At 45.2% G+C, this 24,698-nt stretch overlaps 2 protein-coding genes across 2 annotated transcripts in view; one reads left to right on the forward strand and one right to left on the reverse strand.

Annotated features, from left to right (window-relative positions):
* The window catches only part of WDFY2 (WD repeat and FYVE domain containing 2), a 67,041-nt gene extending 62,051 nt beyond the window's left edge, over window positions 1-4,990 (reverse strand). The window contains exon 1 of the mRNA XM_037376421.1: window positions 4,735-4,990. Within this exon, the coding sequence (XP_037232318.1) occupies window positions 4,735-4,871 (137 nt within the window). The 5' untranslated portion in view covers window positions 4,872-4,990. The remainder of the gene's footprint in view (window positions 1-4,734) is intronic.
* Window positions 4,991-23,731: 18,741 nt separating this feature from the next.
* The window catches only part of INTS6 (integrator complex subunit 6), a 60,234-nt gene continuing 59,267 nt past the window's right edge, over window positions 23,732-24,698 (forward strand). Inside the window, exons 1-2 of the mRNA XM_037375851.1 lie at window positions 23,732-24,180; window positions 24,424-24,501. Of these exons, the coding sequence (XP_037231748.1) occupies window positions 24,070-24,180; window positions 24,424-24,501 (189 nt within the window). The 5' untranslated portion in view covers window positions 23,732-24,069. The remainder of the gene's footprint in view (window positions 24,181-24,423; window positions 24,502-24,698) is intronic.

The following is a 24,698-nucleotide window of genomic DNA, read 5'->3' on the forward strand; positions in this document are numbered from 1 at the left end:
ATCACTTTCTACCACCCCACCACAGGAGAAAGGAAACACAGAGAGTTTACCAAGGGTCTGCGGTTCCTCGCACGCTGCCTGGTTGCAACACTGAGTGAAGAATCCTACCTTTCCACTATAGCTATTGCACAGGGATGAACTATAATGATGTATGCTTTATGTTCTGGATCTGGACAAGAAAACCATAAGGAGCAAAAAGATTGCTTTTGATGTTTAGGGGTGGAAAGATCATACTTCTCCATGCTAGAAGGCATGTCAGCAGGACGCCAAAGACAACTCTGACATTTCTTGTCACATATGTGGATTCCCACTCCTAGCTCACCATTAGTTTACCAAAGTCAAGATCTCATCTACACAAGACAGTCGTACATTTTTTCGTACGCCCTAAAGAACCTACTACTTAGCATACCCAGAAGACAAGCCTTGGACCACAGCTTAAGTGCACATCTACATTTAAAAACCTCAAACTGTAAACCAAACCTAGCAATACAAGCTCTTCAGTTTTCCCTATGTGAGATGAAGACACTAATATGAATGTACGTGACAGTCTGGGCTCACTGTTTATATAGTGATCCATACAAAGAAACTGAGACGTTTCAGTTCAAGATGAAGTAAGGTGATACAAGGTAGTGGAGAAGCCAAAGGCCTCTGTTCCCCTATTTAAAAAAACACAACAATACAAAACCCCACCCTATGGCATAAATATTTTTCTTCTAGGTTTTGTCACTGCCTAGAGGACTAGAATGCCTGTTTTAAAAAAGAATGGATCTTGACAATTTTCAGTTGATTATGAAAGCTTTTACCTCTTTCCTGTGAGTACTTTAAGGACAACAGAGTTCTTGACTGCAACACCAACACCTACATTTCCAAGGTCTGTAGCATGGAAGTGAGCACAGAACTCTCACCCAAAAGAGGGCACAGACTGGAATTCATAATTACCAGGACAGCTGCCTACAGCAGCACATGTCCAAGATTTCCTCACCTACAACATAGCTAGTGAAAAAAAAGATGGCTAGTGGTGAAGTGCAGGTTTACCATGATGACACCTAGCCCCCTCCTGCCAGTCTTGCACAGCGATACATGATCAGCACATCAGACACCCAGCTGCATTAGCACTCACATCACTGGCAGACTCCTGGGAAACACAGAAGTGTGCCAACACCAAGCAGAACTGCTTGCGCTAAAAGCTGAGTGAGTCAGGGCACTTCTCCCACCGTATCCCCGTGCTCAGGTAAGATTAACGACACTAAACCTTCTCTGGAGCATGAAGTTAGATATGTCTGAACTTGACATGCCACTGACCTACTTTTCAGACATGCCCAACACCCACATCTCCCTCTAAAGGCAACAAAAGACAAGGATGCTCAGCAATTTTGAAATGGTAGCACATGCTTTTAGCACACAGGAAGCTGATGACAGCTTAGAGCCAGCTGTGCACGTTAGGAAAATCCCACTTTAGCTTCATGTGTAGCACCTAGGGCATTCAACGCTATAGATCACTCAAGACTCCACACGTTTGGATATATGTGTCTGTTAATTCCACTCATTTGCTGGCAGGTGAAAGAGCATGGATGAAAGCTAATAATTTCTTTCTTGTAGCCCTCCTGTATCAGATTTATACCTTCTTGGATAAAAAATGTTGCCACTCCTTTAACTCTCACCTGCCTAGACAGGTGCATCCCTTTTCCTTAGAAGAAAAACACAAAATAAAATTACATTTTATCCCTCCCAATGCACGCCAGCTGTACTTGTAAAGAGGTAACAGGCTCAGTCTATTTTGCCCTAATAAGGAATCAGACAAAACAACTAAGATTTGACAAAATGCACATTGTTCAACTAACATGACTGACTAGGATTCAGAAGAGAAAAATATGTAGATCATACAGGTGATGCACAGTGAAAAGAAATTCTAACCTTGCAGATTATGTAAAGTTTAGATAATCTAGTTTATATATAAAGCCCCCCTGAGACTCCTTCTTTCCCCCTCTATGCCATTCTTTATGAGGAATTACCACACTCTCTATCATTACTTAGTTTTCATTTTATTTCTTAAAAACATATGCATGTATATGCTACAAATATAACAATTCAGAGCTATATAATGCATGACTATGTCTGCAAGCTATAGCTGAAACCACTTCCGTGGCTTTTCAAGCCAGATAAAACCACTGGTACCATACAAAATAAAGACTAGACACCGAGCTCCTGCTTTGAAGGGTTGACGGATTTAGAGCCACACCATGCACTAAAGAAAACCTTTAAAGCTGTACCTAGTTCTTGTGCGTGTTAAAACTACTAACAACTTCAACAATGGTATATTCAGCCATGAGCCAGCAGTCCAGCCGAGAACTCCCTCCCTTTCATCTCCAGAAGACTCATCCTCCCCAGCATGAAGAGAGTGCTGGAGATGGCAAGTTGGTTCAGCTGAAGTCCTCTGCAAAAGTTTCAGAACATGTCTCTCGTATGAGCAGTACGTATCACAGGCTGAGAAACTTGGCCAAAACTCATTTATTTGTCAAACAAGTAGAGAGACAGATAACATCTCCATAACCATAACTTTAGAGTTTCCAGGAATCACTACAAGCCCTCCACATTCCATTAAGGCCGTTAAACAACCACCGCAACACTAACACTAGAAGGCAGGACCAAACAGGCAAAGGTACCATAAGGAGCTGCACAAGCCTAATCATAAGCCGCACGTATTGAATGTCTGTTAAACTATGCTTCCACCCCAGGTATCCCGGAGACCTCCAAGTTCAACTCCCACCCTGCTGTTCCTGCCAAATGAGTTTTAGACTCTGAACTTTTTAATTACAATAAAAATGCTCATGCAGGTGGAAAATGAAAGAAAGACCTATCAATCAACATTTTCATGTGTAAAAAAAATAAGAGGCACAATCATAGCTTATAGCTTTTCAAAGACACTGCAAAGCAGCCCCACAAGCAGGCAAACTACCTGGTTAGTGCCTTTAAACAGAAAATAGCCTGGGAACCTCCAGACTTACTGTCCATAGAGCTATTCTGCATCACCAGCAAAATTCTGGACATCTATCAGCAGATTTCTTTACCCAGTTTAATCAGCAAGCAGGACCTAACTGAGCTACACCAGGTGTTTGCCCTGGGATGGGAAGGGAGAGGGTGGCGCTCGCTAACTAGTGAGTTTCCTGATGTGAAACCCCTGGTTTCTGCTTCACCACTTGTTTCTTGAACCCGACATATCAGTTATTAGCGAAACAAAGTTATCTGATAATTCCCTTTTTCTACATAGAAATATCAACTTGGAGCATCAATATTCTTGACAACTCATACGTGCTAAACCAGCAGAAGCTACTTATTTTTTTTCTGAGGTGGGGGGAGAGGCAGAGATTGAGAGAGACAGCACCTATACCACAGCAAATTAATTTTAGGAATACTTTCTTACAGATAAAAAGAATTGGCTGAGTGAGCCTAACAACCTACAATGAGCAAAAACACACTCAAGCTTTATTCAGCTCCACAACAAACACATAAAAATGTGAAGACAAAATTGCAAGCACATGGCAATATAATACTCTGCTTGAAGTCCCTTTGACAGTGTAATTTTAAGTAGCTCAGTTACTCTTGTTGTGAGGCACGAGAGGTCACTTGGAGACCACAGCTTAGATGAAAAATGATCTTAAACTTGCTCATATTTGACAACTGACTGAAAACTAACTCACAGGCAGGACAAAGACAAGATGACAGAAATACTGACACTTTTCTGGAAAGCTAGCAGAGACATAAAAGCAGACACTCAACAGGGTAAGTGGCACCCCAGAGAAGCAGTCTGCCAAAAACCCTTGAGAACCAAAACATCTTCACACACTGGTCAACGTTTGTCTTTCAAGCTGGGGACACGCGTTACACCACGCATCTGAGTTGCAAAGAAACTCTGCTTAAAACAGTTATTTATGGGCTCTGCAAGGAAAAGAAGCTCTTACTTTAAAGGAAGGCACCTTCAGCACAGAGTTTTGAAGCTCCGGCCACAGGGCTGAATGAAGTTTGAGCTCTTTCAGCAGAGACTGAGCTGCCTCTGGGCAGCCTCCGAGCCCGCGCAGCCCAGCTGACGGCCGGGACGCATCCTGCTCTTCGGCAGCTTTACAGCACGGGACGCCACTCCCCGATCGTACCGCCGGTACACGGTGTTTTTAAACAATTACCGAGAAACGCCTGGAGAGGGGAAACGGGAACCAAAACTGCTGTTGTAGCCAATGCCACCACCGTCCTCAGGCACGGTCAAAGATCTCCACAGCCTCCCCGGCACCGCCTGCGATGAAGGCCATCTCAGACCCCGTTGTACCCACGCTGAGGGGAGTCACTCCCGTCCCGCCAGCTCCAGCCGCGCCTCGCCAGCTCCCGGCCCTGACCCACACGGCAGCGGAGGAGGAGATGGACACCAGGCTGGAAACCCCTGCCCCAGGCTCCTTCCCACCCAGGGCCGGACGCGGCTGCCTATAGCAATGTCCCCGTGCGGGGCCGCCGCGACCCTGGCGCCGCCCGAGACTCCAGCCGGGGCGTCCACAGTCACATCGGTGGCGGTCTGTCAGCACTGCCACTCGCCGGTGACCGTGGTGGACCACCACCGCGGGACCTGTCACCTCCCACCATCACCTGTCGGTGACAGCGGTGGTCGACCGCCACGGAGGAGCGATGGTGGGAGGTGACGGACAACCGCCACGGCCCCGGCGGGTCCCGTGGACGCCCGCTCCCCGGTACCTGTCCTCGGAGACGCTGATGACTCCATCCTCCTTGGGCACTATCGCTGCCATGTTCACCACCTCCTGCGAGCCCTCCACCTTGTTGAGCAGGAGGGGCTTGCGGGTCAGCGCCTTGGGCTGCGGCTCCGCCGCCATGGGCGCCGTGGGGCCGCCGGGCTCCACCGCTGCGGCCAGGGGAGGCTGCGGCCGGGGGAGGCGGCCCGCACTGCCGAGGCGGAGGAGGGACTTGCCGGAGCCCGGCGCCGCCGCGGGCTCGCTGGGAAGCAGGAACCAACGCGGCGGCGGCGGCACCGCCCCCGAGCCGGGCTGGGCCGGGCCGGGCGGGGCGGGGCGCGGTGGTCTGAGGCGGGGAAAATGGCGGCCGCCCGCCGCCATCTCGCGGTGCGGGGCTGCTGCGCTGCGCCTTCGTGAGGGGAAACCCGCCGGGCAGGCAGCGTTTTAAACGCACGTCTGCTTCAATAGCCGCCGTCCCGGGGGCGTGGGCTGCCCGGGCCGAGCGCTGGTGCTTCTTAGGGGCAGCTAGGTAATCCTGTCCCTCTCCTGACAAACGCCTGGGGCTGCTCGGTCGGCACGGTTAGGCTGCTTTGCTGCCGCCCCGTCGTCACGCTGCGGTGAACCCTTTTGCGAAAGAAAAGGGAGTAGAGATGAAAGGGGGCGGCTGCTTCCCTGTGTTTACATTACTTTTTCCTTTCTGCGTTTACCTTGGGGCTGGAGGTCAGCAGGTGAGGTAAAGACGAGATTTCTGCTGCTACATCGGACAGCAGGACCTTGTTGTATTCACATCTCTCTAGTATTTTCTGCATTACACAACGTTTACATAACGATTTCTACGTGAATTTCAGTATTCAGTGTGGAATATGGGTGAAATAAAGCACGGGGGCAGCTGGGCTGGTGGGGACTGGCCACAGGGATTCACGCCTGGAGAGCTTGTTCCTGAGGGGAAGGCAGCAGGCTTCCAGCAGCTCGTTTTCCGCAAGATGCTACTGCTCACCTGCCTTTCCCGATGGATTCATCGAGATCCAAGCAGATCAAATCACTTGGCCAAAGCTCTGTGCTAACGCCTGTGAAAAGCACCTCCAGGAGGTATACGCCAAACTTTCATAATCTGTCTCAAAAAGATTCTGGAAAATCATGCTCGGTGTCTGAAACTGTAATCCTGCATCACAGAACTAGTCAGCCGATTGGGAAGCGTTACTTCAGTTGTAACTTTAAATTTACCCACACTAAGCCAATGAGTAGCAGTTCTTCATGAAAAAAATCAGATATGAAAAACTTGGAGATCAGGAGTTTCTTTTTTCCTCTGGGAGTAACATACAACAGCGTCAGCAACAGAACAGGCCCTCCTTGCCCAGTTGGTTGGTGATGTTGCCTATGTACTAATAGGCAACAGAGGAAAAATATAGTAAATTTTTGGGGGCAGAAACTAAATTTTCACAATGTTTAGTAATCTCTGATACACTAAACAAACAGGCAGTATCTGCAGGAGAACAGCACAACATTTAAGCTATACTCTGCTCAATCGTCAGAGCATCCTGTGGAGGGTAAGGTCCAGACAGAAACAGCTAGTGGCTGTAAAATGGCTTATAGGACATGAATCTGCAGTCTCAAAGTATTTCCCAGAGGATATGTGATTGCACTAGATAATATCTCTTTCTTGCAGTTCTTAGACAGGAACTAATACTAAAGAAGCAAAGACCAATCCTTGTACCACTACGGATGAACCTGTGGTCATAGGCTAGACCTACAGATAGAAATGCACAACTTGCAACTTGATGAGACGTGATATTCTTTGAAGATGTGTATATACTTGATAGTTTTCAGAATGGACATGTGTCTAAATGGGTTTTAGAACTGGCAAGGTCCGCTCTCTTTGCAGTTGGTTGCATTCAAGACTGGGCACTGTGCACTGCTGACAGATAAATGGGGGCTGAGAGTATGCTGGAGACAACAGACTGCAGGCTTTTCAGAGACCCAGAATACTTTTTGCCAAACAGGCCTTTAAGGAAGCAGGTAATGGGGAAAATTAGTATCTTAATAAACAGCCATGGTTCACGGGACTGGAAGTAGGTCCTTTGTATCCCCCAGATTAGCTGGATTTTTTTCAATTGCATATGGAGACATATTACATTTCCCTATTTGTCTCTCCTATATCCTTAAACAGTTTCAGGTCCAACACTACTCCTTCAAGGTTTGAGACACTGTTTGGAGGAAAATGCTGAAAGGTGGGCATGCATTTTGAACCAAAGCCAAATAATATGCTGAAATAAAATACGGATTTTTTTATAAAGGTTTGATCTTTGGAAGTAAGTTACCCACTGGGGAAAAGAAAAAAAACCCCACACCCAACAACAACAAAAAAAGACAACACAATGCAAGAGAGGCTCCAGCTGCCATGATAAAAATCTTAAGGGCATGTTCTAAAGCTTGTCTGTAATGACTTCCTCTGCAAGACCAGGAAGGTGTGTGAATAATAGAAAGGTATCCTGAAGTCACCAGGTATGCAAACCTGAGGTCAATGCTCTACTCTCTCTTATATGGGAAATATGGGTGGGAAATTATTGCACACCAAAGCAGTTTTGCTATGACTGAGGGAAGAAAAAGTAATGCATGGAAACCTGAGAAAAGGAGGGAGGGAAACAGAGAAGAAAGAAAGATTTCAAAGTGAGATGGGAACCTGGAGCTTCCTCCTGCATTCCACCCGACAAGCTAAAAGAATATTATCGTAATGGTAGGAAAAGGCATTGAAATTAACAACAAAACCTGAGTGTTCTCACAGATCTACTGTCACACACAGTTCAACAAAAACTTTTAAAAAAACAATTTTCCCATAGTGACAAAAACTAATGGACAAAAAGACTTCAAGTTAGAATCACTGTAGACATCAAGTTTAATGAGTACCCATAGAAGCAAAATTAGAGTACTTTAGAAAAGTGTTTCCCCACATAATTGAAAAAAAATATCAAGAAAATAAATCTTATAAATACTTCCTAGCAGATTGTTTTCCATTTCTTGTCATATCTTTTAGGTTAAATTGTGTGGATTAAAAACATTGCTAGGACCAAAAGCAAGACAATTTAGTAATTGAATTTGATGCCAAAAAAAGCAAGATAATTCAGTTCTTTTTCTACATTTAAAAAAATTGTAGGGTTAAGAATTATATGATGCTCCTCTGGTATGTGCTTTTTGCAGGAAATCACAAAAATTACATGTAAGGAAATTTATATGATGACATCATTTAAAGGTTCTTTTTCTTCTTAACATAAATTCTGAATTTGTAGAAAGTGTGGTTACTCGTGTGGATTATTTGAACTTTCTTGGAAGAGTATATCCATCAGAGTGAAAAACAAGCTGAAAAATACAGCTTACTTTATATCAAATTATTATTACCTCATCCTTGTTTCATAGCATCATTTCTCTTGCTCTGCGTTTTGCTATGCCACCATGGTAAATCAAACATCCTTCCCTCTGTTAGTTTTGGTCTTTATTTTCTTGATGCGGGTTGACTTTCACTCTTTTGATATGGATAGAGCAGAATTAGGCTGTCTGCCTATGAGCAATTAACAGTGGCTCATGCATTCATGTACAGGGTGACAACAGAAGACCACTGGGAAGAAGCAGTGCTGGTTTGAACCGATGTGTTTACACACAGTGCAGCCACCTTCCATGCCCTCGTACCGCACCGGAGCCTTGGAGGACTTTCTCCAATTCCTCATCTGCAGTCTTGTTTGAAGCTTAGAATTCCCAATCTTCTCTGGCAATTTGCTTTAAACGCTGCTCTCTGGCTCCATCTTCTGTTTTGTTGGTTGATTGGTTTGGGGCATTGATTCTAAAAAAAATATTTATTTTGGCATATCAGGATGAGATTCTTCTGAGTCTTACAAACGAAATTTGTTTAAAAACGTAGGTAATCATGCCTTTTGTGACAGTTCAGACAAGCAGGAGAGAATCCCAACCTGCAGGTGAACAGCGTGATCCAGAGAGGACGGAGCTGGAGGGTCTCCAGCTCTGCTGTCAGCCCTTTGTTTAGATACTGCTGTCTGCAAAGTTGTTACTTCTGTTAAAAGAGGAGGGGAAATCCCTTAGTCAAACAGCACGATACATTCTGTTCTAGCATCATTGAAACTGTTCTGCAATATTATCATAATTACATGATCTGACAACATAGTGACATACTTGGATACCTTTCAGCTAAAACTGGTAAGCGTTGCGGCCACTGAGTGGGTGTAGGACAATTTAATAAACAGGGTAGCCTCCTTGTGAATACTAAGAAAAACAGGCCTTTTATAAAGTGCCCAACGACATGAAGAGTACTATTAACAATCCCAAGAACAGGCCTTTTATAAAGAAAAAATATTTTATTGCAATTAAAATTTAGGCCCAAACTATACAACACGTGCCTTTCTGAGCCATTAAGTAATCTGATTCCAGTTGCTGTCAGTCTGCAAGAGGGGAACTAGTGTGGGAGCGAAACTGCACTTCGACTGATTCAATGCTTAAATTTAAAACTGCTCCACTGACAGCAAGCCAGATTACGGCTTCTGGGGCCTCTTCCTCCATTGCCTGTGCAAAACCAAAGCACTTATATACACAAAAGATAACCACATAAAAAAGCTAAAATCACTTTGCAACAGGTAGAGCCTCTCAATAGCTGTTGAATGTGCAAGTGTTTTATTCTCTCCCATGCTTTTCTTCTCTGCCTGTTTGCAAACTAAATGTTTTCCAGCTTTACAGTATACAGGATTTACAATTTCTTCAAAACTTGCACTTCTATGCCATGCAAAAACGCATACTTAGAATTCTCTCCTTCTTCTGTTTTGTCAGCAGTGATAGCCTTCATAAGATAGTTACCGAAAAAATATTTTTAATTTGAGATGCTACATCATTCCTCGAACCATGTGGGAAAAAAATATAGATGAGCTCTTTATATAGAAAGGCAGACTTCACAGAGCAAAAATGTTCTGTGGAAAATCCGCTTGTCCATCTTGCTTAAAAATACAAAAGCTGTTATAAAAATGCACCCTCAAATGTAGATATTGCTCCTTATTTTCCTCTAGGTATTTATCAGTCACACAATGAACAGTACTGCCTATCACATTTCTATTAATAAGCCCTACATGCTCATTATGACAGTTTTCTTCTATGTTTCATTAGTTTTGTTTTATGCAGGCATTCAGAAAATTATGACCTACCAGAAACATGCTTGAATCTGCTCTAGGTCAAAGTTACGGAGAAAAAAGATAGCTTTAAAAAATATGCATGGCACTATCACTATGCAGCACCTTATCGAGAAGAAATACACTCATTTTTAGCTGCCATGCAAGTGCTGTTGGCTTTGTAACTGACTGTGAACATGTGAGAACAAAAAAAGTGATGCTGTGTCAGTGTGTGGGCTGCAAATGAGAACTCCTGGCTCATAGATTTTGCCCCATAAGCAGTTCTGGCATTGTATGCAGTCTTATTGCCGTTTCCTTTGTCCTCATTGATCCTGCTATAGTATTACTCACATTTTGGGCTCCCAACTTGCTGTAAAAAACCTCTGTAATTTAATTCACTGTCTTTTGGGTGGAACTTTCTGACCACTAATTCTTCTAAGCTCATTATTCTTTTATTTTTCTAGGTCTCAGAACTTCAAAACTTTCTTTTTTCCTAAATCTTCTTTCCCTCCATGATATTGAAGAATCACGGAGTATCATCAATAAATACATTTTCTATTTGGAAAATGCATTAAAATCACCTATATAACCTGCTTGAAAGATAAATAAATTTCTCTTACATAGTGCACGAACTATATGAAAGCTTTGAAGTATTTCCTCTTCTTTCATCTAAAGTGTGCAGTTAAGAACATGTCCAGGGAATATCAAGGAACATTTTCTTGCAACAACTTTTGTCTTTCAGCTTTTTTTATTATTATTATTTTCTCACCTTTACTACACATGGGCCTACAATAGATGCTGTTAGGCTGACAAATTGCTTTCAACCATCTGAAACCTCGTGAAGTTCAACAAGGGTAGGTGCAAGGTCCTGCACCTGGGTCAGGGCAGTCCTCCATATCAATACAGGCTGGGGAATGAGTGGATGGAGAGCAGCCCTGCAGAGAAGGACTTGGGGGTACTGGTAGGCAAAAAATTGGACATGAGCTGATAATGTGTGCTTGCAGCCCAGAAAGCCAACTGAATCCTGGGCTGCATCAAAAGAAGTGTGGCCAGCAGGTCAAGGGAGGTGATTCTCCCCCTCTGTTTTGGTGAGACCTCACCTGAAGTACTGAGTCCAGCTCCTGGGTGCCTAGCACAGTAAAGACATGGACCTGTTGCAGTGGGTCCAGAGAAGGGCCACAAAACCAGTCAGAGGGCTGGAACATCTTTCGTGTGAAGAAAGCCTGAGAGAGCTGGGGTTGTTTAGCTTGGAGAAGATAAAGCTATAAGGGAGACCTTATAGCAGCCTTTCAATATGTAAAGGGGACTTATAAGAAAGAGACAGACTTCTTACCAAGGCCTGTAGTGACAGGACAAGTGGAAATGGTTTGAAACTGAAAGACTGTAGGTTGAGACTGGACATAAGAAGGAAATTTTTTTATGAGGAGGGTGGTGAGGCACTGGCACAGGTTGCCCAGAGAAGCTGTAGATGCCCCATCCCTGGCAGTGCTCAAGGCCAGGCTGGATGGGGCTTTGAGCAGCCTGGTCTGGTGGAAGGTGTCCCTGCCCATGGCAGGGGGTTGGAACTAGTTGATCTTTAAGGTTCCTTCCAATCCAAACCATTCTGTGACTCCATGATTAAACACTGCGTTTTGCTTACTAATACTGAAAGTACCTTAGAAACAGGAACAAAAGACTATTTAAATAATAATAAAAAAAGTCTGATACAACTTATGGCCAAAAAGATCCTACCAGCGCTACTGCTAACAAAGTTCTAGCATCATCATAATATGCATTTTTCAATAGAAAGTTTCTGGAGCTGGGCAGTTTTCTTAGTCAAGCCATTTTGTAGATTAGCCCTTACTTGCAATTACATGGAAATCTCCACATTGTACAAAACAAGTATCTGGATCTTTAAGAAAATAGGTAGGCCCTCACTAAAGCTGCCAATTTTTCTCAATGCAGACCTATAACAAAAGATTGCTTTAAAAGCTTGTGGTTCCTGAAGCAGGGTGACTGAGCTCATCCTTTCTGTGGAAAGTGATTCCTGCAAAGAAGTCCTGAGAAGCAGCTTGAGAGCAAAATAGCAGAAATTTCAGTGTATACATGGACTTATGACTCAGTACAATAGGGGTGTTCAAGGAGTTTAAAAACGAATCCTAGACTGTCTTGATCAAATTTTTTTATGTCTTATTCTATGCAAATGTTATGAGTCACCTTCACTGTAGCAGGTAAGTCAGCATTTCTGGCCATCACTGCAGGAAGGCGTTCCTCAGCCTTTGAGCACATATATACATCCCAGTGATGCCACGCTTAGATGGGCACTTTCGTGGATAGTGTGGAGCGTTTGGTTCCCTGATTACCTCATGGCTATTCCTGATAAGCATAATTTTTATTCTAGATTATAGCCAGAATGTCTGATTGCTTGGAACATCTTGCACAGTAGTAGGCCCATATGTCTATAGTCAGAATCTACAGCGTGCCCTTGGAGTTTGAAGAGAGAACCATATCTGAGTCAGGTTTAGCTGCTTTGGGGAGACATCCTTTAGGACAAGAGTGGGTGTGGAAGCGCTGGCCCATTCCAGGACAGCTACCAAATGAGAAAATTCATGAAAGTGGGAGAAATACTCTTTATTTGTAAAACAGTAAGTGCTCTAGAGACAAGAGGCCACATGGGTTTGAGGGTGAAACCCAATTATTCAGTATGTTCTCATGTAACATGGTGACCTCCTTGTGTAAAAATATCATCTGACAAGGTAGTAGAAATACCTCTGTGAAGACTGAGGAACTGGTGAATGTACACCTTGTACCTCTGAAAGTAGATGAGGAAACTCCAACTGGGAAAACAAAGAAAACCCATATGGGTTGACTTTAAAAAAAAAAAAAAGTCTGACATTCTCGGTAGTTTTGATCTACTCCTGTTGTTCAGGCTAACTGGCCCCAGAATAGCCTCTGTATTGTGCACTTAAAATGAACACAGGACAATTTTCACACAGAGGCTCTAAATCAGGTATCAGTGTCAAAAATAAAGGTGCTCAAAAGCCTCCGTATGAGGCCAAGTGATGTTCCTGAAGTCAAAAGAGCTTGTATAATGTGGTAAATCATCTCCCAGTAATAGCAGGGGATTAGGGTAACAGTTATTTTTCACTGAACCACAAGAAACACTGTAAGAATTGGCCGTGTTAGTGCTCCCAAAGTATTCAAGTGAGAAGACACTGGAAAAGGAACAGTTAGTAATTAAGAACATGTAAGACCCTCAAATTGTAATGAATGAGTGTTGGAAATATGTTTCTCCATCTGAAAAGCCACATGGGTAGGTATGCATATACGCATATACTTAAACTCATTAAAAAAAAAAAACCCGAAACCCTACAAAACAAAACGAAAAAAGAAACCTTTTCCTAAAGCAGGAGAGCCAAAGCCCAAAAGCGTATGAAGACTCTGGTACCTGCTCCAGGATGTGTCCAGCAATATTAGCTTATAAAAAAGGCCAGAGATTGTTCTTTGGGTTCTGAGGCCAGTGTCCCAGCTTGCATCACAGAACTACATTTTCTTTTTCCCCCCAAGAAGGAGTGATGATGTAAAACTGGCATTGGGAAATGGTCCCTGTTCCATGCTGTCCTCCAAGCCACGTTCAGGTACCATCTGAGAGGCTGCCAAGAGTCATGTGCAAAAACTGCCAGCTAATGTGCTTACAATTCAATTGTAAGAGCTCTGCGTAGCAGTGCCAGAGAACTGGCCTCTGAACCTTACCAGTGTAGATCCAGCTGATTAATCTTTCTCCAGGGTTTTGGTACCTTCCAATCCAGAATTGTCCACAATGACCCTTCTGCTGTACAAGCAGGTACCAACAAGACACCTAGCAAACTTCCTGGCATTCAGGAGCTACACAGTGCGAGTCCCAGGTAGTTGCCAGGAGCCCAGCTGCTACCGAGGAGCACTTGTGTGCAGACAGTTTCTCTCCTTCACAGTGGCACACAGAGGAGTATGAGCCATCCTCTCAAGCACTTCACTGTGCAGATTTATGTTCTAGGGACTTCAGCATCTGCCTTGCAGAATTCCTCCATAGGGATGTCTGACCAGACCTGTATCAGCATTCGATTCCTTGACTCCCTTCCCTGCAAGAGGAGTGCCAGACGTTAGTGATTCTGTTACCTCCTCTTTGATACAACTCTTCCCAATAGTTCTGCTCTCCCAAGTGCCAATAACCGAAAAGAGAGAAAAAAAACCCGGAAAAATAGGACAACTTTCCTATGCAGGGATGGGCTCGAGCCTGATCTGAATGGTGAGGAGGAAAGAAGGAATAGTTGTGCAGCTGCAGCATGATTTCATACTGTGAACACATCACTGGCCAGGGGTAATGATCTGGCTCCAGTGCCTCCAAATCCTCTTGTAAGACTACATTTGCCATATGTGTAAAAGTGACAGCTGAAGAGGCTTTGCTACCGTGGACTTTTCTAGGCATCTACCCTTGCCTCAAGTTTAAGGCTGGCAAGTGTCAGTTCTGACTTGTTTTTCTGGAAGTACTTTTTCTTTGAAATTAGATTCTGATTACTTTCAGGGGGTTTTATTCATTTCCTTTGTTTTTGGCCAGAAAAATATGGAACTATTCGCATTTCTGTGTGCACACATTCATGAACATAAAGATGCAAAAGAGAATGAGGGATAAATACCACTTCTGACTAGACATAACAATTGTGAAGGGAAGACTTATACACATTTTATGCTTTTGTTTTTTAATAAGAGGTGACATGCTGCCCTAGTGCTGACTCGTAGCAGAAGAGATTAAAAATTCTTGGACCATCATTAGCAAGAAATCACAGGGCTGTACTTACAGAGGTCATTAACTGTCCAGACATCTGTTGGGTAACAAATTCTGCTAAACATAGATCATGAAACAGTTCTTGAATTATGCAGAGGATAATTTCACAATCCAGAAAACAGAGAATTCAAGCAGAGAAAAAGCCGTGTAAGACCTTCTTACTGCCAGTTGGGGAGGAATTCACTACGATGTCAGAATTACAGGAAAGTTTGGTGCTAGTGGCAGTGGTCTGCTGGATTGTTACCAGTGCCATAAGGAACAGATTTAAATGATGGTCACAATTACAGTTACATACTCCACAAAGTAACCCACATTATAGCAAAATTGGCCATATTTAATTAGAGGGACACTGTGACAAAAGTGTCCAGCTAACTAGACAAAAGTAAAAGCTCCAAATGTCTCAGTGAAAACTACTGTAAACCATGTTAACACATGAGTAATAGATTTCAGTACAAAAAAGGGAGTTAGGAAAAGGGAGTTAGGAAACAATGAGCAGAGGCAGCAATGGAAAAATTGGCGATATGGTGGAGGGCACTCCACCACTCCAAAGAATGTATAAATTAAAACATAACAGACCCTAATTCCCCTTGAAAAAGGAATACTGTGCCATTCCCCATAAGTTAGCTGTAGTAGCTGGCTGGTAGGGGATCACAAGTGAGTCCCACCATGCTGCACTGGACTATAATTGGGTTAAAAGGCTGTCACCTCTGAAATGAGAGCTCAAGTGATATCTGTCAACCTTTGGAATCAGGAGTTACTCTGGATTCAGGAGTTACTTATTAGCTGCTGCAGAAGTCAAGCACACAGAACAACCAATCATCGAAAACACAGACACTGAAAACACTTGTCAAGGCAAATGAGTAGTTTTGGCTTTTTTCCCTCAGCCAGCTGAGAGCCACACTGAATACCTAAGTAGAAATGTCAAGGAAAACATATTGTAACTTTTTCTGAAGGAAAAGACAAGATAAAGAGGACGTGAAATGGGAGACATGAAGAAAAATAAGAATTGATCAAAGCAAATAAAATAATAAAAAACCCCTGCAATAACTTGGAAGTAAATGGAATGGATGTAATAGTTAAAAGTCTGATATTTTTGTTTCCTTTGCATTATTAAGTTTCATCTTCCTTCAAGTCCCCAGTTATATAAATCAGCTGTGTATTCACAACTCACATAAACCAGCCATGAATGCATATAACAGTGTCGAGGCCCTAGGAAAACGGAAACAACAGAAAATAGAAATGCCTCAAAGGAGGGGAGGAGCAGGAGAATCTCAGAGACTATGTTACATATATCACACAACCAGTGTACACAACACACTCTGCCAAACCTGGGGAAGCATACACTTAGTGTCAGCCTGAATTATGGGATGGGCTTTCTTGGACTTTTTTCTTGGACCCATGTTTAGAAAACAACGATAAACCATATATTGCCTTAAAAATGGTTTTCCAACAGGAAAATATTAGAACTGATCCCGAAACGTTCAAGGCTTTCTGATTGCAACATCATGAAATTGAAAGCCATCCCCAACAAAAATAGAACTCATTTTTGATGAAAACAGCACTGCTTGGTGAAGACTGTTGTTATGAAAAAAGGTTACACTTGTAATTCAATGTTTGTTATAAGCTGGACTCAAGTCAGTTCTAAAATTTTCCTAATAAGAAATGCTTTTGTATTCTCAGCTTGGTAAGAATTATCCTTTTGTGCTTTTCAAAGCCATGTCTTAAGCATCCTTCCTTCCCATTTGAAATATTTCTAAAACAAGACATATTTTTCTGCAAGTTGGTGCAAGACAGATTTGCCCACCGTAGCATCCATTCAAATTTTCTGTAACAAATACGCCTTACATCAGGGCTTCAATGTGTGCATAAAAGTAGAAAAAAATCCCTCTGACTTAATTTTAACTGTATCTTTTGAATAACATGCTCAGCAAACAATCCCAAACACTTTGCCAAAGGTGCTTCAAGTCAGGGAATAAAGATGAACAGATTTCTTCCCTGGATGAAAGAGGCTTTATCAGGTTTGTTTTAGTCTAGAAGACCTATATCTTTGCTTTATAGATGGCTTTTGTGGGAATTTCCAATTAGCTACTAGCTGAGATTTGCTAAGTTTTCATTAACTGCCAAGTGGCAAAAGACAGATCAAGTGGTTGGTCTATGTTCCATTTGACACCAGTCACGCCTGCTGCTTTCCAGAGAGCAACCAAGTGCATCTTTTAGAGTGTGTTTTGATTTTGGGCGTAAGATGGCAATGCATAATAATCACACTTAGAGTAAAAGCTGGATAATAAACTTCTACAGTGTGGCAATATTTTAAAGGAAGAGCTCTCAGCTCTCAAATACCACATGCAGGTGTGGTATCTCAGTGGGAAGCAATTTAGGGATGAATGAATAATTCTGTCCTCTTGTTTACCAAGACTATACCCATTACATTGGCCATTAAAAAATGGGGGGGGGAAGAAAACAAGACAAATCCACCTCATTTTTTTGCCTCCCTGGGAAGCGCTCGTAGACTATCTTTTAGCTGTAACCGCTTTATACTCTTAAGTTGACTGTGGCTGGAATTGGTGTCCCTTAGCCACTCGATTAGTTAGATAAATTCTGCACGCCTGCGTCTGGGATCCATGGTAATGGAGTTACGTTGCTATGCTATGAAATGGGCGGAAGGGTTCAGCACTTCAACGAGGGGATGATTTCCAGGGCTACTGAGTCTTGGTAGTGTAGACAAGAAGGAATGCTTGGAGGAACGAACAAAAGCAGTTGCTGGAATGGTGACAGGAGATCACTCAGGTCGGTGGGTACAGGCAGGGTACTGATGTCCCAGGAAAGCTTCCCTGGGAGGGATGTAAGAACCATATGAAAGATGGCTTAAAAGTGGTGTTGTGGTGAAAGAATATCTTGGTTCTGGTCCTATCATCCTGAGGAGAGCCTGCATGGCAACATTGTGTGTTACAGGTATTTGTGTGGAGGACTGCATTAACCCCTTATCACACATGCAGGACCTTCTAATCAGGGCTACAAGAAGAGAAAGCTAAACAAAACCAGGGTGGGCTGCTACAAATGATCTCTAACTATCTGATAGATACAACTATTATCTCTGGCCTTCTTTCTTTTTCCTCCTGGCATAATAAGCTAAGGTCTCCTCATACCTGTTGTTTTAGCAAATGCAGAAGACTTCTCCCGCCTTCATGCCCTGGGGCACTGGAGGGGAGCTGAGAAGTCTGTACCAGTATTTCCCTGGGCCCTCTGGCGTTATCAGGAATCAAGTGGACTGCTGCTGCCTGCTGCTACCTCAAGGATGGAAAACAAGTTCAAGAAGAAATAAATAATAAAAAGAGACAGGTAAAGTATCTTAGCTTTTGTATGCTAGAGGGTGTTTTCTATTCTCTTTGGGTCTTGACGTGCCAGCTGAGATACCCAAGAGACAGAATAAATTTAAAGGCCCAGAGCTGAGACAGGTTTTTGTTCTTGACCAGAATCCAACCTTAAGTGAAAGGAGCAATGTAACACATCAGGAAGGATATGTAAGAACTGTATATCTATTTATCTTATATGCTACCTTATTACAATTGTAATTTTGAAATGTTTGTTTTAAGCAGCTTTCTCCATGTTAGATTTAATATTCCCACCAGTACCAAATAGGTCCTGCTCCGTTAAACATGGTTAAATACATACGAAGACAAATCAAAGCCTAGAAGACCTTTCAACCTAAGGCCAGTAATATCAAAGGAAAAGCATGTATAATGACAAAAGCCTCCTTATCCTCTACCCAGGTGCCTTGCAGCCTCTCCATCATTAACTGACTGACTTCTGCTGTCACAGCACAGATGGTCCTTGAAGAGATTAGTTTTTCCTCTGCAAATAATTTTATTGTGCACTTCTATCATAACTTTCTTTGGAAGAACCCAAGTACCTCACAAATATTCATGAACTTAGTCTCCCAGTACCCACAGTCTGTACAGTTAGAAAACAAACTGTATCAAACTACTATAATACCTATTTCCTTGCATTTCCACATCAACTATTCTTCCCCTGGATGATACACTGCTGCTCGCTGCAGTTCCAACTCCTGAGCCAGGAAACAGCAAGGGATTTGGAGGACTGGAAGGGTGGTGGGGAATACAAAAACCCCTAGGAAGCTTCAAAGGCTATCCTCTGGGCTTCCCGATAGACGGACAATGAAGAGGAGGCCGTCTTTGAAGATGGGCCAAAAGAAGCCAGAATGCAACTTCTTTAAGAGGTCATCGTTCTGCAAAGGCATGTAGTTTCACTGTGTTCTGGTGCTGGGGAAGCCAAAGTACAGACTTCTAAAAGGTGCTAGACAGTTTCAAAGGCAGGCAGCTGCCTGTACAAATTTTAGAAAAATAGGCACCCTCAGTCCAAGTCCTAGAATATACATTAAAAACTGAGATGCAGTTACCTTAATGTGACTTTTCTGAAAAGAATTTGGGGTTACATCTTATTTGACCCCAGCATTCTCAGTAATTACTCAGTCTAGGATGAGTTTTATATGTTTACCTAAGCTATCTGAATTATAAGATTTTATCAATTTATCTTTGGTAATAATTTCAGGAAGAGAAAAAAAGTAGGGTCAAGGCCTACTGAATTGAAACAAGTAAAAACAACCAAAAAAATCAACAATAAAAGCAGCCGTGTATGCAAGACAAGTGAAAAATAAAATTTTATTTATAAAAAAAGCAAGTAAGTTGAATGCACAGGTCTTGGCTAAAGGAAGACTAAAACGAATAGGACATGAGTATGAAAAGGTAATAAATTGAAACTCAATGGTGTACAAAGATATATATTTAACGATAAGCAGTAACATAAAATTAGCCAATGGAAAATATAAGACTTAAACAGGGGAAAAAAGTTTAACGGTCACAATCTACAAGGCTACAGAATGGTATTCTAAAGGAAGCTCTGAAAATTTTACCTTTGTCATTAAAACCCGGGCTGACCGAGATCTTGACATATTCTTTGTGAAACAATTCTTTATTGAGGAGAAAGCCAATTAAAAAAAAAAAAGTTATACTGTCAATTTTAGATCTCAGACCTGCTTGAAGGTCTTTAGCATAACATCTTTCATTCAAGCTTGCAGTTTAGGACAAAATAAGGCTAACACTGTGTGATAACACAACAAAAATATCACAAAATTGACAGGGAAAAGAAGCTGTTCAGGGAAAAAAAACACAGTAAAAGCAAATGATGCCAAAAATGCTCTTCAATTTTTTTGATATGATGTTTTTTGAGGTATATTTTCATACTTATATTTGAGTTACGATTTATTGACTTAGCATACAAATTTAAATTGGAACTTGCATTTTTAATATCATCTTATTTGTCCCCAACTGAACAACACTCATTCTAAAGACCAGAAAATCAGTACCTTTAGGCATACACATACATCCATGCTTCCTCATGGATGCACAGCAGATAACAAACAAAAAAACGTATGAAAGTAGCTGGAATCTTTTGCATCATCAGAACAGCAAGAGCATTCCTCCAGACAGAACCATGCTGAAATAATTCATCTACATTTAGGAGAAAAGGTAGAACTAGCTCATTTAGACCTCACATGGGGTATAACTTTGCCCACCATGTAAAAAAGCTGAAACCAAAGATGCATCAAAGTGACAGCCTCAAGCTCTCTCCCTGCTCCTCTGTGTCAGCTCTACCAGTAATGAGCATAAGCACTAGTATCACTGGGTTTTGTTCCTTTTTAGCAAAGCTCCTATCCAGATTTATAAATGTGACTCTGATGGCAGTACTAGCCATTAGAACTCTTACATCAAGAGGCTGATACACACTTAAGGCTTAGGTTGATTATCTATCTTTGAAAGAATCTTTCTCAATATTAATAAAATTGGCCCACTCCCAGGAGAAAAGTACTAATGCCTACCACAGACAACACACATCCAGCCTTGATTCTGCCCTATAGGGGATCTAATAGAAGATGCACAGGAGCGGGAAGAACTGAATGTTCCGAATGGCTTCAAAGATAACAGCAAAAAGCAAGTACATACAGAAAAGTACAGTAAAGTGGTTTTGCTTGTATAAATCCCTCTGGAACTGTGTATAAGTTTTGTCTGTGGCATTCTTCTATCAGTGATAATCACAAAGGCTGAGAAGAATAGGGGTAGAGTGTGCCAAGCTACTTCGGTCCCACCTTCCTCTAAGGTTGGTAAGAAAATGCCTGCATGCCTTCAGCTTGCAGTTTTCCAAGTTGGTTCAGAATTCATGCTGCTTTATGACCGATTCTACCATTATGAGTGATTTACTGGCAACAAAACTTAAAAACTCCAAATGACCCTCCAGGACTTATGCAAAATCTCCATGGCCCAGGCTGCCTTTCACCATGACACTTTCCTGCTACAGCAGTGACTCTAAAATGCTGTTTTTTCTAGCACTTTGGAGAAGGAATCATTCCAGAAGCTTCCCATTTTTAGGGTGCTCTCCAAGAAGATGCATGACTCTTGACATGTAAAAGTGATGCTGTTTTTATTAGGACAGTCAATGAAACATCAGCAACATACAAACGAGAAAGAAGATGGCATGTCTGAAGGATGTGCCTATCTCAGAGATTTAAAAGGAAGCCAATTAGAGGCCGACATCATACACTTACTCAACATTATTCCCAAATGAAGTTACTAATCCCAAGACACGACTGGTTAAAGCAGCACTGCAGCCTTTACTTAACAGCTTGAATCCCACCACCTTAGGGAGAAAATGACTACTCTAGCAGCAGCCAGTCTTGCTGACCTTAGGAGCTGCAGAACATACCTGCAGCTTTCTGTGGGGAGCTGAGGGGAAGAAAGGTGTCCCAAAACACCTCTGTAGAGAGGAAATGGCTGCAAACCAAGTCTCTCTGATAGTCCATATATTCTACTGCATAACCGGGGCTGGCATGCAGCTGGATTCCAGGGCAACCCAGCAACGTGACCTCTGTGGCACCTGCTAGTTTGCTTCCTCTGACAGCAGGGATTCAGATTCACTGGCAGAACCTGGAGCAGAACAGCCTTGCTTCTGCTCTTAAGACACAGCACCACTGCTGGAGCTCGAACACTGAACTACTGGAAAGATACAAGCAGCTCAAGAGCCACTGGATGCACATAAGCTTGGCCACGCTTCCCACCACTAGCAGGATCCACACTGAGAAATACTCAAGAGTAAAAGATGTTGCTTCCAAAGAAACCCAGCTGCTGTATCTTGGTCTGCACCAATTGCAAAGATTCCTGCCCAGCTCTCACAAAGTCCTTGAGATTGGAGATTCCATAATGGCCTTGAATGATGAACTGGGCTGAAAAGAAGTGGCCCTGACTTCATCCCAGTGCCTGAGAAGGGATGGCACGGGTCGCAGATGCAGCGCCCACAGGAAAGCCAAAATAAGCTGCTTGCAGGCATAAGAATGCATACCAATCTGTAATGGAAATACAGTTATATCCCTCCCTCTTCCTAGAGACTAAATGCTAATCTTTCATTAGTCTTAAAAAAAAAAAAAAAAAAAGCCCAAACCAGCTCTTGCCTAACAAGACAGAAATCCTGCCTGGAAAAGCAAGATGAATCAAACCAGGACACTGGCAATTTTATCTTGAGAAAAGGAAGGAGCACAGTGGCTTCATACCTTCTAGTGCAGTGGTGGGAGCACATCAGCTGGATCATGGGGAAAAAAAAATAAATCAGTCAGATGGGAAACCGAGCAATCTCCTGGACAGATTATATTAAGAAATGGCTCTGGAGTTACTGCTCCACGGTTACAGGAGCAGAAACAGCTGAGACTCAATTTTTTTTTTTTTCGGGGGGGGGAACCCAAAGCACCAAACAACTGAGAACAGAGACCTTTTTCATTAATTGGTTGGAAACACTCCACAATTATATGGTTTATAGGAAACAAATCTGGAGTGCCTTAGTGTGGATCAAAGAAACATTAGTGTTAATGTCTGCCTGGACGTAGGGGAAAAGGTCACAGCTAGGGCTAGCCGGTTTTTTTCCTTTTTTTTTTTTTCTTTTTTTTCTCTCTCCCTGAAAGCATCGAGTAAAAGGCTAGACCACGTCTCTGGGAATTCACCATCAAAATGGTACCGAACACTTTTCCCCATCCTAAGCCCCGTGGAGATGACAGACGACGCCAAGCACCGCCTGCCAGCGGCCGCTGTAGCCGTGGCCACCGAGCCCCCCCCCCGGCACCAGGGCCGGAGCGTTCCGGACTGCCCTCGGGCTCCCCAGCCGCCCCCCCGCCGAAGGGCTGCGGCGGCCCTCAGCGGCGCACAGCGCCCCCCGAAGGGCGTCCTCCGCCCGGGTGAGGGGGACGGACCCGTGGGGGCAGGAGGGGACGGACCCGCGGCCCGGGGGCCTTCCCGCAGCCTCAAGGCGAGCCGCGGCGCCCGCCCCCTCCCCCCATGACTCACCCGCCGGCCCGCCCGCGGCCAGCGGGGACAAACCGCCAGCGCCGGAGTCGCCGCCCCAGCCACCGCGGGGAAGCCTGCGGCGGCCCGCGCTCCCGCGGGGCCTCCCCCGCTGCCCTCCCCGAGCGGCCGGGTTACCCCCCACTGCCGCCCCAAGACAGGCGGGCTGGGGCAGGGCGCTACCCCCGCAGGACGCCTCACCCCAGCGCCCTGGAAACAGCCCAGCAAGGGCGGCAGCGGGGTCGGCCCGCCTGAGGAGCGGGGCCCCCCGCCCTGCCCCGCGCCCCCCGGCCGCCCGCCGCCACTGCGCCTGCGCGGCTGCCGCGCTCCGCCGCCCGCTCCGCCGCCCGCTCCCCCCACCGCCCATCTCCCTCAGCGGCTCCCGCTGCCCCCCTCCCCCCTCCTCGGGAATTTGAATATGCTAATGAGGCGGTTGCTAGAGCCCTATGGTGGGGCCGGGAGGCGGTCACGTGGGGCGGGGACGTGTCCTTCAGGGGCGGGCCCCGACCTGCCCAGGCTGCCTTAAAAGCGGGCGGCGAGCGAGGAAGCGCCTCAGTCAGAGAGAGAAAGTGCCGGGGTGGTGGGCCTGCGGCTGCTCCGCCTGAAACTTCTGAGTAACATCAACAGGGGGAGGGGAGGGCGGGCGGCGGTGGAGGAAGGTGGTGGTGGGGGGAAGGTTAGCAGCAGCGCAGCCCTATCCGCCTCTCCCTCATAAACCAGCCTGTGTTGGGCTGAGCAGGCCCCTCACACAAAGGAGGGCAGGGCAGGCAGGGCTGCCCCCCCCTTCCCCCCCGCCTCGGCAGAGGGGCAGCGGGGAGGCGCCCTTCCCCGTGCAGAGCACTCACAGCCACTTACTCCTCTCCTGTCCCCCGTCTTCTTCTCTTCTTCTCCCCCCCTTCCTCCCACCCCGCCCCGCGGTGCTCCCCTCAGCCCCCCGCCCGCTGTCCATGTAGCCGCCCGGCCGCCGGCCCCTCCGCACTATGCCCATCTTACTCTTCCTGATAGACACGTCCGCCTCCATGAACCAGCGCACCCATCTGGGCACCACCTATCTGGACATAGCCAAAGGCGCTGTAGAGACTTTCATGAAGGTACCGGCTCTGCCTTGCGAGAGGAGGCGAGAGAGAGCGAGAGTGACTGCGCGGGGAGGGGAGGGGGAGGCAGGGCGCGGGGGGCTGCCTGGGCCGGGGGCGCGGGGCGAGGGCGGGCGGGAGTGCGTGTGTGTGCGGGCAGGGAGGGGTGGGCAGGGCCGGGCCGTGCCGAGCCGAGCCGGGGGGGCTCCGGCGCCGCCGCCGCCTCTCGGCTCACCCTCTGCTTTGTCCCCCGCGCCGCAGCTCCGAGCCCGGGACCCGGCCAGCAGGGGAGACAGGTACATGCTGGTCACTTTCGAGGAGCCTCCCTACGCTATCAAGGTAACCCCCGCTCCCCACCCCCCCACCCCCGCCGCTCCCCCCCCCCCCCGGCCTCCTTCCGGCCCTTCCGCGCCGCCGCGGGCCGCTGCCGGCGGCCGCCCCCCCGCCCGCCTCGCCCGGGCTGCCGGCGGGCCGGGGGAGCTCGGCACACACGGGCTCTGGCGGCGGCGGCGGCGGCGCTGACATCAACATGGCCG

This window comes from Falco rusticolus, chromosome 2 (assembly GCF_015220075.1).
Source record: "Falco rusticolus isolate bFalRus1 chromosome 2, bFalRus1.pri, whole genome shotgun sequence".
Classification (NCBI taxonomy): domain Eukaryota; kingdom Metazoa; phylum Chordata; class Aves; order Falconiformes; family Falconidae; genus Falco; species Falco rusticolus.